Source organism: Melozone crissalis, unplaced genomic scaffold (assembly GCF_028551555.1).
Source record: "Melozone crissalis strain CALT ecotype California unplaced genomic scaffold, PUWL_Pcris_2 ptg000006l_1, whole genome shotgun sequence".
In the NCBI taxonomy this organism is placed as follows: domain Eukaryota; kingdom Metazoa; phylum Chordata; class Aves; order Passeriformes; family Passerellidae; genus Melozone; species Melozone crissalis.
In genome coordinates, this window is record NW_026535784.1 from 30,332,495 (window position 1) to 30,353,218 (window position 20,724).

General features: G+C 36.0%; 1 protein-coding gene across 2 annotated transcripts in view; it reads left to right on the plus strand.

The window, feature by feature from the left end:
- Window positions 1-3,423, plus strand: part of GLRA3 (glycine receptor alpha 3) — an 83,000-nt gene extending 79,577 nt beyond the window's left edge. For both annotated transcript variants that reach the window (XM_054295809.1, XM_054295810.1), the window contains one exon: window positions 1,568-3,423. In XM_054295809.1, the coding sequence (XP_054151784.1) occupies window positions 1,568-1,837 (270 nt within the window). In that variant the 3' untranslated portion in view covers window positions 1,838-3,423. The remainder of the gene's footprint in view (window positions 1-1,567) is intronic.
- The last annotated feature ends 17,301 nt before the right edge of the window (window positions 3,424-20,724 follow it).

Sequence of the window (20,724 nt, forward strand, 5' to 3'; positions counted from 1 at the left end):
GATGGTCATGTTGATGGCCAAGTATTTTATTTCAAATGTGGTAATTTATTTGCATTCTTTTGTAGCTAACATATTCAGTTAATATTGATAATAAAACTCGGAGTTTTTTAAACAAAGTAATTAGCAATTATTTAATGGAACTTTTAAATTTTTAAAATTAACTCTTCATTGAGTATTTTCAGATTTTTAAAATGTCAGACATTTTCAAAATAAAAAATTTGCAACTTTGGATTTAATTTTTGCTCATTGAGAAATTGCATTTTTATAAAGTAAGAGATTAAAGTAAAACAAAAAAGTTCTAACTATTGAATTGAGATTGTAATTATTTGACTTGCTTGGGCAAGCAAATATTTTTTAGACTTATTTTAATTTCAGCTAGGAAAAGCTTTAAAATATGAAAAATTCTCCTAGAAAAGAAAAATTGACAGCTGCTCAACTGTTTTTATAATAGTTATAAAAACCATTTTTCAAAATACTTATTTAAGAATTAATGTAATAATTTCTGTATTTCATAAAAGTGTAAAATCTTAAAGCAAAGAGGCTAAATTAGAAATGAAAAATAGAGATTCCTGAATTTAAAATTAGTATTGAAAAATGGTGAATGCCATCAAAATCACATAATTATTCTTGAATAGCCTAGATAAAGAAGGAGTATACTGGAATATATTTCAGAAGCAAATCTAGACCTGACTTCACAGATTATGTATCCTTTATTTGTCTGCATATGTGTCTTTTTTATAACTTGAGGACGCCTAGATAAAGAGAAGTAAAAAAAGATGTCTCCAGGCACAAGATACATTTTTAAATGGTATGCTATGAAAATATGTGTACCTTCAAAACATCTACCATTTCTGTGCCATGTGATTAAGAATCACTTTCTTTTACAGTTCCCTAACCCTGAATGTCTTTGCCAGTTTTCCCCTAAATTGACAAAAGAATGAGTCAGAAGAAAAATCTGGCCTTTAGCTTCCATTTCCTTTATTTTAAACTAAGACACTTTGCCTACTACTCTTTTTATTTGATGCATTCACAGGGAACAGCAGAAATTAGGCATATAGATAAGATTAATTAAATATACAGTGGCCAAATAGGCAGAATTCTCACTAATATAATGAATGTGCATATCATTAGTGATTTTATGATGAGCATCCCTAGAGGCCAGGATCCTGGGTCATAAGGCAATGTACAGACTAAATAGATGTTTTCTAAAAGAGCAGTGTGAAATTTGTCCTTTTGAAGACAGCACATATTTACTGTAAATGGGGAAACTTAAACCAAATCAGAAGTTGTGTGCCCAATTGCCACTAGTTCACTAGGCTTTCTCATTTCTCTAAATAGATTACAGAATCTAAACAAGCAGAAAAATTCAGTGCTTGCTAACAATCCAGCAATATTTTTGGCAGACTGATAGGGATGAAATTTCAACAAGTTAAGATAAGGCGTGGATTCAAGAAGTCAATGAGGTAATGGTGCAACTGGTATTTAGCAGCAGGTGAGATTTTTGTAAGCAATAGTTTAAAAAAAAACACTTCTTGCTCTTTTTCTTTCTTCTTTTTTTCTCCAACAGGATGATGATACACGTGACAGTCAGTTCAGCATTACAGCATACGGAGTGGGCCCGTGTGTGCCAGCAAAAGACGGACTAACACAAAAGGGGCCAAATAATCCTGTTCAACCTGTACCAAAAAGCCCTGATGAGATGAGAAAGGTATTCATTGACCGGGCCAAGAAGATAGACACAATATCCAGAGCTTGTTTCCCATTAGCCTTTCTGATTTTCAACATTTTTTATTGGGTAATCTACAAAATCATCCGGCATGAGGACATTCACCAGTAACAAGATTGAGGCTTGCAGTACATAAAGATCTGGCTGTCACACTCAGCAAGAGGCTTTTTGTTAGAAATGCACATCAGAGGAGTGATTGGAAGAGTTAAAAACAATGAGGGGAAGAAAAAGGATCCTGCATGGCCTGCAATGACCAGCTACAGTGGGATGGAAGAATGAAACCCAGAGAAGATACATCTGCTATTGCAAACTTTCCTTGTCAAACTAAATATTAACAACTTTTTCATTGAAAATCACTCTCTACTGAAGCTTTACTGCCAAGTATTTATACATATTGTTACATAGTGGTTTAATTGTACAGTACTCTTTGAATGGTCCTTAAATTTTTTAAATTCTGGTGTATTTTTAATTTTAAAAATGTTTCCCAAATACCCTAGGTGAATCCCACAGTATTACAGAATGGACTAGTGTTTGTAAGTTTTCTTTTAATTTTACAATATAATGACAAATTATGGATTGGAGAAAAGAGCTTAAAGGACTTGATCTAGTCTTAAGGACAGTACTGGTGGTTTTGCAGTGAACATATTTAACAGTTTTAAGTCATTTAATTTATTCAATGTAGTTCATATTACTGTTCCCTTGGAAGGCGTACGTTGAGATAATCTCAGAACAAGTATACAGCCTAATAGTCTACACTTCATATGAGAAATATACTAAAATTTCTAAAGTATTAATTCCTGCGAAGGATTTTTTTTTCTTTTAATTTCCTATACTTTGATAATTGAAGCATATTCTTTAATTTTTTTTTTATATTTTAAGGAATTTTTCTTTCCTCAGTTCATAAAACACATACAGCTTGTGAAATAGACAAATTACATCAAAATTTTGCAATGCTTCATTTTGATTCAATGCAAAGATATCTTGGACTGGAATTGAAAGCAGAGTCAACCATTTCACTGAAGCATTTGAAGGATGAATACAGTTATGTTTATGCACATTCATCTCCTATATATTACATAATTCCAGGAAGTTTAATTTATGAATGCGTCAAATTTTCTGACTCATTCCTTGAAGTTTGTTAATGTGACTTAGATACTGGTTAAGAAGCACTTCACAGCTTTGGAAAAACACACAGCTCTTCTAAAATAAACAAAAAAAAGACTGGATGGTCTTTTACTTTACTGGATTTCACATTAATAAATAGGAGAACAACTATTAAAACTCTTAGATCTTCCCTGTTTGGGTTTAAATAAGCCATGTTAGTTGCTTCTTTGAATTGTAACACCATGGAACACATTTATGGCATAGTGTCCAGGCAAGAGTATTTACTTTTGTCAATCTATTGGCAAAACAAAACCATGTTATGATGTGGAAATATAACATTTAGTTATTAGATACTCTAAGTCCAGTCAGTGAGGCTGCTTCTCATTGCAAAATATTTTTATTTTGGACATGTTTAAAATTTGTGCTTCTTTGATGATCAGAATGTGTATACAAAAGCAGAATGGGCTGGAGGCGAGCATCTGGTGCACTGCCAAAGGCATGGTGCATATGAAGTAGCAGAAGCAATGTAACTCTGTTCTGGGGCTTGTAACATAGCAGCCTTGGGTTTGGTTTGGTTTGTTATTGTTTTCCTCCCAGGATTACTTAGAGAGATTCTATAATAGTAGCTCTCATATTTTGTTAAATTGTGTCAGAAAGAACGTGTGTGTGTGTGTGTGTGTGTGTGTGTGTGTGTGTGTGTATATACACTCCACCTTTATTTTAAAACCATTATGGTTTTATATTTTGCTTCGTTTAATAATCTAAAATTATTTCAATTCACTTTTTGCTTTCTTTTTTTCTGGTATTGTGTCTGCTTTTTTATTGGTTTCTTTTATGTGCATGTTCCAAAAATCGCATTCGCTCATGAAGGTGTGAGGGGGTATCACAAATTTATGACTGATATTCACCTCTCTCAAAGTCAGGGTTAGTTATATTGTATGGAAAGGGTTGTTAACATGTGTCTGTTAACAGCAAAATCGACTGTATTTTGTTTAAGGGCTGTTTTCAAATGCACGTGACATTTGGCATGTGATTCTATTTTAATACAATGGAACCAAGATCTGATCTCTCTGGAGCTGATGGTTTTGTAGACTTTTTTAATGGAATCATAACATTTACCAAGGTAACATAAGCCTCTGTAGTCCACTAACGTGTTTTTCAAAAGAAATAATAACTTTAAATTTAAGCTTCATTTAGATTTTTCCCTAAATTACTTAGTATAAAGTCACATGGTACAGAAAGAGAGAAATGTCATCTGAGATGATAAGAAACTTCAAGGCACAAATGCCTGCTATTCACCACTGACAACAGGAATAGTCCAAAACTGCCAGCAGGCATGCCAGCCCTCTGTGCAAAGCTGGAATCAACAGCTACTGACATCAGCTAAGATTACTGTAGGGTGATATTTTTGCAACTGTATAATGAAGCAGCAGGAAATGATCTTAAGATGCAAGAATTGAAAGGTACTCTGCGGTACTTACCAGACTGCAGCATTTTTGTTGCCCTCCCATCAAAGAAATGGGAAATGCAGAAAAACACTCATCACAGAGATAATGCTTGAGGTAAATGGTACTTAGCAGGCTTCCTCCTACATATAAAAAAGACCCCATTCATTAGGCAGAAGTAATAGCTACCTCACTTAACTATCACTGGATCCGGGCTGTGCTGAGAACAAGTCCTTGGCAAGCTACACAAGAAAGCTTCTCATAAGCACAATCCCTGTGTGACAGGATAATGCAGCTTTGTCCCAAGTCATCATTCAACACAGGTGCAGACCCTGTACTTCTCAGGTCATGTTTTTGTGGACCAGCCCTATGCTTTGAAAATTAAATACTGGCACTAGAAGGACATTGTAAGACAATGAGAACAGAGACACTGCAGGATCTGGAAGAACAGCCCAGTAAAGGAGCTACTGAGGAGCTGACACAGTTACCATGAGGGGAAAAAAGGGATCAAGCACCCTTAGTATTTTTCCCAGACCTGCCATGTCTCCATAGGAACACTTGCTCAGGTGGAAGCAGTGACTGCAGGGGGAAACAATTTACATCATCTGCTGCAAAGTTTACGTTGTTTTGTGATAGTGATTTCTACCTGTGCAGATTGACTTCCACACCATCCTCTTTCTTGATAGAAGGAGAAGCAAAACAGGAAGGTACAGGATGAAAAGTCTGGGCTGTGCATAGCAGAACAGGAGCCACAGGGAGTGAGAAAGCCCAAAGCAGAGCCTGGAACCTCTTACATGACTGTCTTTTCATTCTGCACTAAAGAGAGATGTGGCTGAATCTGTGTCACCCCTCAGAAGGCAAAAAACTTCAGTACCTTGAGAGAGGAGAAGAAAAGCCCCTTAGAGGTGCAGTAGAAATATTCCACTATCACTGTGCCAAACTCCTACTTAAATTGCAAACAGCAAAATGCATTTTATTTTTAAAACTAGATTAAAATATCAACACAATAGGCTTGCATGGTTAGAGAGATGTTTTTTTCTCTATAATACTGATAAACTATGTGAAGATGTGAGGGAATTAGGAATACTAATATTGTACTACTTAGAACTCAGCTATTTTAACACCAAAATAAAGTATATTTTACTTTCAAGGACTTTTGACAGCAAGCAGTATTGTTTAAACAGGTTAGTGTAATTCAGGACGAATAGAGCATTTACTTAAGATTTAATTATTTTTCATACATTAGGTTTCTTTGGATTCCTTTTCTTATCGTTCATTCCAAAATCTGCTTTATAAAGAATCATTTGTGATGTGTGAGAGATGATTCTGTTTACTCACTAGACAGAAATATTTAGGTGATTAAATGTGCACTTTATATTTAAGGAGTGAGATATTGCTTTGACTTTGTGTATAACCCCTTGCAGAACTGTAGACTGATAATGTAGATAAAGAGAGAATATAATAAACTGTACAAAACCTTATATTTTTTAACAGTAGGGAAAGATAAAAAGTCTTCCTTAGCCTTAGAAAACGAAAAAGTATTATTTTCAGCAAAAATTTTATAGTAGAAGGAAATTAATATATTTATACCATTCCCAGCCCAAGCTGACGTGATTGGTTGCAAAAGACACACTTTTCTTCCAGCTTCTACTCTCCTGTGAACTATTGTAGAAATTAATCTAATCCAACAGAATAGAATTTGGTTTTAAAATGTGAAACTGCTGAATGAGCTGATAATACATACAGTACCCCTGTGAGGTAGTAAAATAAATTTATCCACATCTTACTGCACAATCATGTGGTTATTTAGATGAGTGCAATATCAGATTTCAAAGCTTTTTTCCTTTTTTAAGAAGAAAAACATAAATCTCAAACCAGACTACTTGTTAGTAATAAAAGGGGTGCTCTGTTTTGGAGTGGTTACAGAAAAGGTGTCTTCAGGCAACAATAACCTCCAGTAGTTACTGAAGTACTATCAGTTTGGAAGGCTTGTGGAAGCAGGTTAGATGGCTAGAAGCAGTAGATTAATGCCAGAAAAAGTGTTGGCTCATCCTGTCTTCTTGACATTCTTGAATATTACTGCACTTCTTCACTTTCATCTTTGTGAAATATGCAAGAAACATTTCTTATGTTTGTATTTTAATGTACGTCAGAGTGATATTAACAGATGAAATGGACTCAAGTAGCTACTGATGTTCCATGAATGTGGAATTGTGAGCTGTATAAAAAGAAATTGTGCCATAAGCTTTTGACATAAAGGTTTAACATAATATATGGTATTTTGTGTGTTAGTGATCCTGGCTTTTTAAAGGCTACAGCAAGAAAAAAATAAAAATTTATATGATAGTGTATTAATAACTTGTCTGTGAGTTTTCAAAATATTCTCCTGTGAGTTCTCTCTGACGGCAATTTAATCTCAAAGTACTTCCTTTTTCGTAAAAATCTATAAATGTGTTGTGCATGGATTTTATTAGATTCCTTTTTATTGTATTACAGTATCATATTGCACTTAAACTGACATTCTCTGCAGTCAGAAGTGTTTAAAATGTGAAATTTATGGTGTCACCCATGTCATTGTAGATATTTTGTTCAAAAAAGAAAATAAACTTATCTTTTTTCAGAAACTGTGAAGTAATTGTTACTATATTTTTGAATTTAAATGAATTTAAAGTCAAAAGAGGAACAGACAACACCATTGGAAAAAAGGATTAAACCCGAAGCAGTAGTTACCATGTACTACCATTGAGTATTTCAGGAGTGAAAGCAAGAGAGAAAAGGAGTAGAGTGCCTTTGAGCAGAGTGCCTTTGATTGTTATGTGGGCTCTAGCTCTGAAAAAAACCCCTTGTTCTGAAACTCAGGGAATGTTATCTTGATAAATGCCTATTGAAATAAGTACAGCCACTCCAAAATAGTCCTGCTGAACTTACTACCAAAGAGGCAAAGAGTTTCACTTGTAGCAAAATAGCCCTATGGAAATTTTATAGGTCTCTGAGCACCTCCTATGTACTCGTTGATAGAAAACTTGAAGTTAGCAGATAAGAAGTCATTTGAGAACACTCTGAGTTCTTCTAATCTGATTAGAGCAGTGTTAATGCTCTTATAAAGAGCACAGTCAGTAACAGCCCTGTCTTTAGGAGACAGCTCAGATGTTTGTCACTCCCTGCCCACATAAGGTGACATCAGTTCATGCCTCTCAATTTGCTTATCGTGTCCATGGGATGCGAAACAACAACTTTGACATACAAATGAAGTGTTTCCATTATCAGTTGCAAGTAATTCAGTACAGCAAACCTGTAGCTTGGAGCTTTATAGAATAGAAATTTCTCAAAGGAACAGTCAAATGAAACAAGAGCACCAGAGAAGCCTTAGCAGAAATCTTGAGTGAGCCTTCACAGAACCTGCAGAACTGTCAGATCTTTGCTATTTGTGACAGCTGTTGCTCCAGCAGATCTGTGCCATCTTGTCTTCCCTAAAGCAAAGCACAGCTGGTACCTCTGCCCTTGTTCAGATGCATTCACAAGCAACAATGTCATAAAACTACTGCAGTAGCAAATGCTTCCATGATGAGGTACGCAGTTCCCAGAGCATGAAAACTGCAAATGCGCCCTACCAGGTGTGCAAGAAGCAATTAAAAAGGAAAGTAACGGCCAGGCAATGTGACCTAAGAATCATAGGAAAAAGAAGTAACAGATCTTAAAGAGATCAATATGTGATTTATGGCATAAACTATATAGCCCTTTCAAGACAACGTTCTGGAAAAACATATCAAATATCTTCTTTTCACTATTGCATATATAGTGACCTATTAATGTTAGAAATACCTAGATATTTAAAAAAAATTTTAAAATATTTACTTTCCCATGATCCATACAGTGGATTTTATTCTGTATTATCTATACATTATCAGATCTGAGGACATAGTTTTTTTTCTGAATAAGACACAAGCTCATGAATTTAAAACCCAGGACAACAATCCTCAAAAGTCACAGACCTAGAATTACAGAGCAATTTTCCTTTTGGAAATGAATCACACTTTCTCAAAAATTTATTAACATTTCCAAAAATGAAATATTTAAACATTCATTTCACAGAGTTATGAAGTCTCAGATGGACTGAGGTTGTGAGGGGCCTCTGGAAGTCCTCTTGCACAAACCCCTGCTCAAGAAGGGCCACTTACAGCCCGTTGCCCATGTTTGGAGAGCTTTTAAATATCTCCAACAATGAGGACTCCACAGCCTCTGCAGGCAGCCTGTGCCAGTGCTCAGCCCCCTCAGAGTAAAAGGTTTCCTGATATTCAAAGGGAGCATCCTGTGTTTTGGTTTGTGCTCATTGCTTCTGATCTTGCTACCAAGCACTGTTTAAAAGAGCCTGACTCCATCATCTTTACATACTGCACACAAATTTTTACACAAGTTGATGAAACCCTCAAAACTTGACACTGTAGTGCAGGTGTGGCTCTACCAGAGCTGAGTAGAAGGGAGAAATCACCTTCCTGAAGCTGCTGGCAACACTGTTAGGGCATCCAAGCCTGGCATTAGGGGTCCTTGTCACAAGGGCACATTTCTGGCTCATGGTCCTGCTCTGAGCACCCCCTGTGCATCTGCTCATCCCTCAGCATGCACTGGAGCCTGGGGGGTGTCACTGTCCTGGGGCAGCGCTTTGCACTTTGCCTCACAAGGCTGAAAACACTTGCAGTATTAGTTCCCATTGAAATAATCTTCATTTAAGATCTCTACTGAGGTAGTGAGCTCAGCCTCAAACCCACTTATGTTTTATTTCCTCTCATAACAAGCCAAGTAACACACTGACCTGCCTTGAAAACTTCTCAGTGTTACTTTAGATGCGTTTGGTTATTCTCATTAGGCATGTTTAGAAGACATTAAACAGTTGTTTTTAAAAGTGCATGATGGAGCTGATTTTCCTTCTGGATATGAGGAAGAACTTCACTATGTGGGTGAGTGTGCAGGGTAACAGATTTTCCAGAGAGATTATGGAATCTCCCTCCCAGACATATTCAAGAGCTGTCTGGACACAATCCTGTGCTATTTGCTTTAGGATGACCCTGTTTAAGCAGAGGGATTAGACCAAATGAGCCACTATGATTCTGTATGAGGCATAAACCTCATGTAGTGATCAGAATAAGTCCATAAGTTTCTCGAGCTAGGCTTAACATATTTAAAATAGGAGGTTACTGGACCTTTTTACCAACGTCAACAACACTTAATTAGTTATACACGAGCCAGGTGTCCCTCCCCATCCATTTCTTTTTTTACTGCAGCAAAGGCACCGCGGTTTCTCAGGACAGTATAAATTACACCACAAGATGGCGCCCCCTCACACGGATCGCGGCGCGTTTTGGGAACGCGCGTTTTGTTCGAGGACAAACACTTAGCAAAATGCATTCTTCCTGAAGATATTTTACCCACTGACAGTCATCATTAAGAAAGAAATTTATAAAATATAATTTCTATTCATGCTACAAATCATAATTCGTTTTGAAAGTGACGGAAACATTTTGAGGTGATGATGCCCCAGAAACAAAATTAAACATTGGAGGTCTTTGGAGTAGGTTCCTCATGGTAAGGATGCCTTCAGAGTACAGGTGCAGCTACAAGTACAAATGCATCACTTATCAGATATGCAAAACAGCCACTCCACTTATTCCAACACGTGTTGTCACACTGTCATAAACACAAAGAAGGAAGTATAAGAAAGTTTCAGGGTGACTTAATTGAGGCTTTCCAGTAGCTGAAGGGAACATTCCAGAAAGATAGAGACTTTTTGCAAAGGCATGAAAACTTTTTACATAGGTCAAGGGGAAGTGGATAGGAACTAGAAACTAAAAGACATTAGGTCTAAATGAGATATTAGGAAGAAATTCTTCCCTGTGAGGGTGATGAGCACTGGAATGGGTTTCACAAAGAAGCTGTGGATGCCCCACCCATGGAAGTGCTCAAGAGCAGTTGGATGCAGCTCTGGACAATCTGGTCTGCTGGAAATTGTCCCTGCCCACAACAGAGGGGTTGGAACAAGATGATCTTTAAAGTCCCTTCCAACCTAAGCTATTCTATGTCTATTCTATATGACATACATGTTTCATCGAGGAATAGATAACTTCATATTATCTCATAACTAAGATGAGGTGAGCCCATACACTTCAGCAACATTAATGATGCAAATCTGTAACTCAGTTTGTCTTGTAATAGCTTGCTGTATCACCACCCTCTTGCTTTCCTAGCAGACTTCATCCCTTCACACATTCACTGAACAAATATGGAAACTGCAGTAAGAACCCTGAACTTTGATCTGAAATGATACTGACAATGTTATTACAGAGAGATACTACAGAATAGTTGCAGACTAGAATAGATACTACATTTTACTACTAACATTTTTTTGTTGTTTGTCCTTCTCAAGGGAGTACAGCATACAGTTTCTTTCATGATTTAGATGCTAATTAAATAGGACCATTATGAAGATTACTAATTTTTAATTTAGTACTAGTCAATAATTGATGAATTGTATGTTTAAGGTTCACATAAGTATTTATTACTTAAAATCAATGAGTATTGAAGTTGTTTCTTTTCCCCATAGGCTTTGCAGGCTCTCCCCAATGATCATTCAATGAAATACTTTACACTTTGCATTTAACTTCATTGATAATAAAAGAAGGTCAGTAAAAATAAGTCAAGAAAGGAATATCACACCTCAATAGGAAACTTTTGAATTGTATATGACTGTGGTCAGACATAATACAGAAACAATTTTATACTACACACAATTTTGAGAAAAATATATATAAAAGCACTTTCAAAAATAATCTGTCCCCTTTCCAATAGCCTCAGATTTAATTAAGGTTTATAAGTACAAAAAAACCCCTAGAATTTTGTTATTGCACATATATGAGACCAAGTAAATTTCTGAAGAGTTCTGAAGCAGTATCCAGCAGCTGCTAGATGAGGGAACTGGAAGGAGGTGCAACAGTGAGGTTGTGGTGACAATTCTGTTTTTAGGCAAAGTCTTGGTATAAGAAGGCCCCTTTCTGAGAGGTCCTTACATTCTGATTTCACCCCGAGTTAATTTCTTCATTTCTTAATGACACCTCCAGAACACTGCTGTCATTTAAAAGACAGTACATTCCAACACCACCCTGTGGCACTGGGCAAGTGTATTAAACTGGTTTGTTATCCCTGCTCACCTGCTAATTATCTCTGCCTTGTGACTGGCGTCAACATTACACACAGCTACTCCACTTGTAGAACAGTTACATTGTCTTTCAGATTATTAAACTTCCAATGCTTTATTCTTACTTAACAGTACTCATGCTTATGTTCCTACTCTGGCTTCCCCTGCAAGGGAAGGTATGGACTCAGACTAACATGAAAATCCCAAGCATTCTCTTGGCATAAGTGTTACTAGAAAATTTAGGCACTTAGATCCCTTCCTCACCTCTTTTCTTCATTTACTACCTAATCCAGGAAAAGTTTTTCAGTATTAGCAAGTCCAAGTTGTCTTAAGTCTTCTATAAGTATCTTTTTCACTACTCATTTTCAAAGTGTCAAACCTAGGTCTAAATCATATCTTTTTTTTTTTTTTTCCTTCCATATATTCACCTGGGGGGCACAAATCTTTTGGGGTGTCCAAAGGGGCTGCAGGATAATTACTGTAAATACACAGAAAATCCTATACATTCTCGTTTCCTGTCTACCCTCATAATCTCTCCTGAGGCTGCACTAGCTCTCATCCAACCATATCCCACTCTCTAATACTTAGGAGATATCCACAGGGTCATTTCAGGGTACAACCAGCGTTAGCGGATCTGTGACTTTTGTAGGGTTACTTAACCTTTTTTAAATTAAAGCATAATACTTCACTTGTAACCACCAGAGCAAAAGAACCTGCATGCCTCTCGGGGCATGTGCAAAAACACCCAAAACAAATTTTTTACATCATAACTAACCAGGCTACCAGACCACTCTGAGCTTCCTGGGAAGAAACAATATCACCTCCATGGGAATGTTACAAATTATGCAAGCTCATCCATATTGCCTGATACAAAACTCAATGAAAAGGTAATTCAAATTGCACAGTTAATACTTTAAATCAGTGGGTGAGTCAGTTAATTCTGTGGTTGCAATTTTCTGAGCTTAATATCCTTGACAGAATTTTAGTGGCTGAAATTTCTGTGAATCTATTTTGAACTAGAATTTGTTGTCAAGCCTGTTTGGAAAGTTACCAATAGCTCTGTTTTGTGGCTCTGAAGCAAATGCAAAAATGTCTGAGAAATTTGATCAGGATGGTCTACCTGCTTACAAAAGGCAGTGGTTATATATCCCATTGTAGCTGGAATTTTAATCATTGTTTTTTCAAAGGAAATTGAATCACCATCTTTGACATAATGTTTTTGAAACATTTCAGCTTACTTCAGACCCTAAACAGATGTTCTGAACTCAGGGAGTTAGGCAAACTGTGAGTCCTTTCCAGTGCTTAATTGTTGTGTGCTGCAAGTTAATGAGCTATTTATTCTCTCCATAAAAATAGAGTGCAGCAGAATCTAAATTGAAACTCGAGCATCTGAACCAAACCTGAACATCTGTAAAATATACTTGCCATCATGCCTTTCTTAATTCTACTGCCATCAAATCTAGCTCTGCCTTAAGCAAAAATATTTCTACAGACCTCAAGTGTGGCTGGTTTCAATTATACTATAATATTTTAACTAGTAAAATAAACATGGAAAATATTGTCAGAGATGGTAACATAATAATCATGCAACATCCAGAAACATTATCCCAAAAAAATTATTTTCATCATACCTCTTTTTGACACTTCTTTTATCCTCCCATGTATTTTTTGTTGTTGTTGTTTGTTTTGGTTTTTTGTATATTTTTTTAATTCTAGGAATAAAACCTATGGAAACAAAGTAAATATTTTTGTTTGTGCTATTTTTATCTAGACAGTAAATAGTCAGCAGAGGTCAGAACAATGAAAGAAACACTTAAATCCCCTATCTCTAAACAACATATTTGAGTTCAGATTTAGAAAAAAATTGTTTTCTTCTTTTTATTTCAAATTTTAAAGAATATTCATACCTATCCCAAATGGGTCACGCTTTTATTCCTATCCCACTTAAAAAACCAAATTGAAATTTGCTGTATCAACATTTTAAATACGTTAAACAATAACAACTCTTGTCTTTCCCCAGACAGTAATCTTATTAAAACAGAACAAATCTTTAGTGGAAGGAAGTGGACTTCAGATTCTGCTAGTATCCTCCAAACAGAGACGCCATTGAACAGAGATATTTCTGACACTGCTTGAAGTCCCAACATATAAACTGCCTCCTTGGAGTTTCTGTGCTGGTAAGAACTTCCCTTTGGTCATCAGAAGCAGGGTGATGCACAGGTGATGAAACAGATGTTACTACTGTTTTACCTGCAGAGGAATCATCCCTGGATATTGTAGATTACTTATGAAATAGATCTGTCTAAATAATTAGTTTTCCTATAACTGCACAAATAAAAATTTGAAAAAAAATTCAGTCCAATGTTTATTTTTAATCAAAATAAAATTCATTTTTATGTGAAATCAACAATTTTATTGGAAACATAAGTAGGTGATAAAATATATTGAGTAAAATTCAAAATTATAACATTATATTTTCAGATATTTTGTAGTGGGCTGACCCATTGTGAATGTCAGATGCCCACCAATGCTACTCTGGCACTCTTCTCCTCAGATGGACTGGGGAGAGAAAATGTAAGGAAAGGTTCACAGTTCAATATAAGGACAGAGAGGTCACTCAGCTGTTACTACAACAGGCAAATCTCAGAGTTAACTTGGAGAAATAAACTGAACTTATTACCAATCAAACCAAAGTGGAGTAGTGAGAAATAAACCCAGATCTTGAAAACACCTCCCCACTACTCCTCCCTTCTTCCCAAGCTCAACTTCATTCTGATTTTCTCTGCCTCCTCCCCCTCGGGAAAACAAGAGGGGAATGGGGGTCTGCAATCAGCTCATCTCACATTGTCTCTGCCACTCCTTCCTCCTCGGGAGGAAGACTCTTCAAACTCTTCATCTTCTCCTATGTGGGGTCCCTCCCATGGCAGAAAGTTCTCCATCAACTTCTCCAACATGAATCCATCCACCAGGCTGAGGGGTGCACTTGAAATATTCCATAACAAAATGTTTTGGTTAAGGAAAAAAGGTCTAGTACCAGTTATGTGATGCAAGTTTATATGTTCAGTGTAGCTAAAATGTGCATTGTAAGTGAACATAAAATCATAGAAGTAAAAGAAATTTCTGAGTTAATGTAGAATCAGATATGTGTGTGGGGACAGACACTTGTTAAATCTGTTTTAAAAGAACCTCCCAGCTTCTCAGCAGCTCATTATTCTTACTCTTAGAAGTTTTTTTCTATGTATCTTATGTAACTCCTTCTTTTTGCAACTTAGGTTATTATTTCGCATTTTATCTACAACAAACAGGGAAAGCATTACTCCCTTCCTCTTTGCTAATGGCTTATTTATTACATTCCTTCTCCACACTATATTCCTTTCTTTTTCTCTTTTGCTCCTGAAGGAAAAAATAAAAAACAAAATCACTTATTCTTTCCTCATAGATCATGGTTTCCAGAGTTGAAATCATTGTTGCTTCTTTCTTCTATGGGCATTTCAGCCAACCCTCAGTGTGTTTTGGAGAGGAAAAAAAGAACTGAACAAATTATTCTAATGAAAGCCTTTCTAGTGAGGTGCAGAGGAGAGGGATTACTTTGCCTGTTTTGGTTACACAGTTCTGTTGATATGTTTTCCTTTTCACAGCTGCATGCCTCTGCTAATTCATGCTGAGCCATACTAATCCATAGATTTTCTTTTGTGCAGAAATACTAGTAAACCTCCTACTTCACTTATTTGAGCAAAATATTTTTCTCACTTCTTGTGAACCTTCCTTTTAAAATTCCTTCCCCAGCTTCAAAACTCTTCAAAGGTTTTAAGACTTTGTCAGTAGAGCTGCCCTCACCACTCAATTATAACAAAGTTTCCCTATCATAGCCAAGATACATATTATTCACATGCTGTAATAAGAGTGTTTTTAAGGAAGAAAGCATGAAATTTTGAGCAAATATTCATCTCATGCCATTTCTTGCTTTCAGAAAATAAAAAACAGATTTTCCATCCTTCCCTTTTCATACATATATGCTCACAGGCACAAAACAATTTTTTATGGAGGATTCTGTCAGTGTTAGAGAGTTATTAGAATGTTCTCAGCTTACAGCTGGCACCTAAAGAGGGGGAGTTTCTGTTATTGAATGGAAAATTTTTGTGATAAATGTTAGAACAACATCTTAGGTGCAATTCCTCAAAGTGTGTTGCCTGCATGATAATACATTTTTAGAGAGAGAAAAGAAAAATCTGAAATTGCTGATTAAAACACTGACACATTTAGGTCGTCACAGTGCTATTTACAGAAAGACATCTAGATGTAGTGAGAAGAAAAGCCTTTGAAGAAGGTGAATTCAGAAATCTGTAGTACCTCTGTGGAAAACTGTTTTTAAAGTTGCCTTTCCCACCTAGAGGGTATGTAATTCAATATTTTGAGTTTTATAATTGCAATGATCTAAAGTGCAATAAAATGCAGCAAAACAATTTAATATTCTTACATATGGGTTTCCAATATTTCCAAGAATACACCCACACCTCTATTCCCTCCTTCCCGTTGCTAAGGGCAATGTGTTCAGAATCAATACTTATTTTTAATTTTTCTCTGAATCTGCCAAACTGTTCTGCATGTCAAGGATTATTAAATGGGACTGCCAGTTATTTCAGAGAGAACATGGGGGAAAAAAGACCTAGATACCCTTCCAAAATCCAGAAATGTCAGCACATCCAAATTCTTCCCTTGATGTAATTTCAAACATCTGAAAAAACATTAGTAACCCAATGCTAAGGATTTGTCCTGAGTTATTAAAGAAACAAGAAAAGAGACCTAATTCTTAGTACATTTTGTCTCATATAGTCATTATCTGTGCAAAACATGTATGCAAGAAGACACTAATTTTAAAATTGAGAGGGAAGATGGTGAAGTATTTACTCTATCAAAAGCAAGCTTTTTGATGTAAACTGTAAACTGATTTTATATCAGGTGTCTGAGATCCACTGTGGACTATTTGTCCTCTTAAGCACATTCTAAAGAAAAGACAATAACCATTAATTTGGAATGATAAGCTGTCCTTTTGCTTCCCTCTTCCATATCAGTTGCATCTCTGATTTCTTTGTGAGAAAGGGAACATAAGGTTATGTGCCCCCTGGGAAACAAAGTAAGTAGCAATGTGTAGTAAGACACCAAGGATTTCAATATTTCAAAAAGAGTCTTTTTCTTCACCTTAATTTATTTTTCTGATAAGCTTCTTATCTTGTGGTTCATACTTAATGGCTGTCATGGTTTACTAAATATATTTTAAAAAGTGACAGAATGCTATTTCGGGGGTGCTATATCTGTGATGCAGAGAAATGGGTTCTATTGAAACAGGAATGAAGTCAGAATTCATTACGAAGCATAGTAGGAAGTATTCCCACCCCTTTTTTCTCCTTGGTTTGTTTATTTGTTTGCTTGTTTTCCCTAGGATCCTGGCATTGTTGTTTTTACTTACAGCTCATCCAAGAAGTTCTTTAACCTTGACACCTTGACTTTGCTCTTTTCCATGCTTGCAATGGGGTAAATTTCTACAAAAAACACAGGCTGATAGAGAAGAAGGGCTGGTTGTGACCACAGTTAAGGAAACAAAATAGCTATCTGAAAATTAATTGTAACATTACAGCGACTCCCTTCACCTTTTTTTTTTTTTTTACCCATAAATGAAAGGAGACAATGAAAAGAGAAAAAGGGATAACTGGATAAAATTTCCATGTTATTATGAAGCTTCAGTAAAACACATTACCCTGAACATAGAAATTCTCTGGGTGGTTCTGCACTCCTGCCACACCAGGGCCATTGTGAAGTCATAGGCATATATTTTTCCTGGTCACAAAACCTTCTTCCAAGAACTAGATGCAATAGATTAAGTCACATTTACTAGCTGCTGGTCTGTCAATCCCGTGACTGTTTAGAAGCACATGGTACAATGCCAGATCAACATGAGCAGCGCACGTGATCCACCACAGCAAGGTCTCTAGCTCTCCAACAACGTGTGACTTGAAATTCAGTTTCACAACTTCCAAACACAGCTGTTTGGAAATGTGTAAAACAGTTTCCATAAACTTCTCAATGACCTCAATGCTAGAGAAGAAAGGAGGAGTCAACTTTCATTCAATAGTATAAAAGAGAAAGTCTTCAAATTATTCAGTAAACAAGAAAAAGGGATTTAGAGATGACTACAGAATAGCACTAAACTGTCATGCATTGCAGGAGAGAAAAAGGCAAAAGGAATCATAAGAAGCATAATCAGATACATTTTTGTTGCAAAAATATCCCTTTCAACAATTCTGGGACTGTTCTGAATGAATATATTTAAACACCTAAGGCAGATCCAGAAGAGTACTATTTAGATTACAAAAAAATTACTACATTTGTCATTCAGATAAACTTAATTTTCTTAATCTGGTAATAGAAATAGCAAGCATATAGGACTGATTTGAAGAAAGTGAACATATCCTTGTGATCCTGATGAGAGAAAAACATCAATAACAAAAAATAAAAAGAACTCTTTTAAGCTAAGAAAGGATGTCAGCAGGAAAAAAAGAGGTCATTATTATTTTAGACTTTCTTTTTATAGAAGAAAGAGTCCTAACCTGTAGACCTTTCAGTATTTGGAATACACTTCTAATGAAATCAGTAGAAGTACAAGCCTTCAAATAGAGAACTTTGAAGGAATATGATGTGCTTTCCTACAACAGAATAGGATTTCTCTCAGTGACTTATTTCTTTCCAGATCACTGTTTCCATTACTGTGTGAATATGTATTTGTGCACATACATACACATACATTTGCATGCAGATAAAATTTGCAATGTGTAGAAAATACATGTTATTGTACAATGCATTTTACTCATGGCAGTGTGTTTTTATCCGTGGCAGTATGTTTTTACCCATGGCAGTATTTGATCTGACTGCATGCATGTGAAGAGTAAATAGAGATATGTGGAAGGTTGGCTAGGAATTAAATGTCATAACCTTTTGCCACTGAAAAGCAAACTATGTACTTTGGGTGTATAGCCCTGAGTCAGTGTTTTTATTGACATTAAATTGTTATACAATATTTTTATTTTAGATAAACACAACGACAAAGCAAGAACAAACATATTTTTCCAGGAACTATTTAGGATCAAGTGTACCTTAGTATACCCTGAAAAAACAGTGTATCATTTAAGAGTGACTCATTTGGGCACCAGCTTTGGAGGATTGTTCAATTCCTGCTCTATCATGGACTTACAATTAGTCAGAAGAAAGCCAAGTGGGGCCTATTTTTACTATTGTTAGTTCACCCACAGTGTTGATGGAATTACTGAAATTGGGACTAAGTCACTCACTGTACTGAGTGCAGCACAGTCTTCAAGAAGGTGTGATAAAAATTAAGGCAGTCCAGCAACCTACTGACAGTGAGAGAGGTGATGTCATCCCTTCCAGCCTCCTCCCTGATACCCAGATACACAGCCCTGCCCTCTCCCTCGTACCAGCTCTGTGGCTGCCCTTCAGAAATATAATTCAGGTCATTAAGCTCACTACTTCTGTTTTATCAATAAAAACAGGGAAAGGAGAGTCAATTGTAGGTGCTCTAAGTCAGGACCATGGGAGACAAGGCTGTGCTTTTTAGTATAAAATATCCTTCAATTGATTGAGTCATGTGAAACTGCATTCACAAAAGGGATGACAAAACCCTGTTTTTGAAGAACAATAATGCCTTTTCCACAAATGTCTTCTAGGCAATCATTCTACCAAAACATTGAGGAACAGGAAGGAGACCTAATTTTTCAAGGATTTTACCAAAAAATATCCTCATTTACATCTAGCATTAATCTTTAATTCTAAATTACTTCTGGATGGGTAAAAATTTGCATGCATTTGTGAGTGTACTGTAGGTATATAAATAAAGAATAACCCAGTTACCTATTTCATGTTTAAAAACTCATTATTAACATTTGTAGCCAGAAATACCTGTAGCATTGGTGATTAGAATATTATCCAGAATAGTAACCCAAACTATCTAAAGAAGCAACATTATTTGCTCCATAGTACTGAAGGATTTCTTGGATATTTCTAAAGGAGTAAAAGAAATTGTAGTATTTCTTGAAGGAGCTGGCAAAGGCCTTATCCAAGGCCTTTCTCAGGTTGCAATCTGTTAGATTCAGCTGCTGAAGTCCTAAGCAGTCCTCAAATAGAGCTGGATGAGTTTGAGCAACTGGACATTGACCTGTCCACTGTGACTGATATGATCCCAGGAAATAATACATGAGTAGTTCAGCTAACAGAGCTGATGGAAGTGTGGTCTCTGATGAAATTTTATAATATGCTTCCAGGTTTGGACAATTCCAGCCAGCTTACTTCTTTTGTGATGTGGATCTATGCCCTAAGTCCCTCATGAGACACAGGAAAAAAAGACTCCTGGCCTGCTATCTCCAGCACACCCAGCTAGTTAAACCTGAGCCACTCAATCACTACTACTGCAAGGCAGAATCTGGAAGTCATCACTAAAAAAGCTGAAGTTTTTCTGCACTAAATTCAGCAAATTTTAATTGTATCTTATTTTTTTTTACAGATACAGTGTATTTTCCACAATACTGATCACCACGTTATCTAACAGCTCCATTTTTATTTTACGCTACCACTTTGGGTGGAAAAAAAGGATTTTTTTTTCTATATATGAATACAGAAATTATGAATAAGTACCACAAGAAATTATTTTTAAAATTTAAATTGAAAAAACACAATTCACAAATTACTTAATACTAAGCCAATAGCAGCATCATTTCCCATCCTTAAGTTCTTTAGTAATGTAACTTTAACAAAAAAAAAGTGGGATACACTTAATGTTTTTATTTTACTGCCTTCATCCATCTTCTTTATGCTCAGTGGTATTAGCAGGAGCAGTGCAGCCTGCTCTCAGCCACTCCCAACAGAAAACTCAGGAACAACCGAGTTGGGACAACCTTTCTTTCTCTTCCTAAAGAATCAGCATCCACTTCCTGTGCATTTGAATAACATAGTTTTTCAGCAGAACATTGTAAGGTTGTGCTGATTTATTTGCAGGGTTTTTTTCTATCTAACTGATAGAACAAATCCTACAACATACTATGCATATATAACTCTGAATGACTTTATGCAAAAGCAATTCCAATGGTTTCTTTCTTCTGCTTTCCTTTTTACTGTCTTTCATAAGAGTTCTTTGTCAAAGAAAAAAAATGTTTTCGTTTTCTGAAATGCTAAAATAACTAGTTATCATCAGACCCACG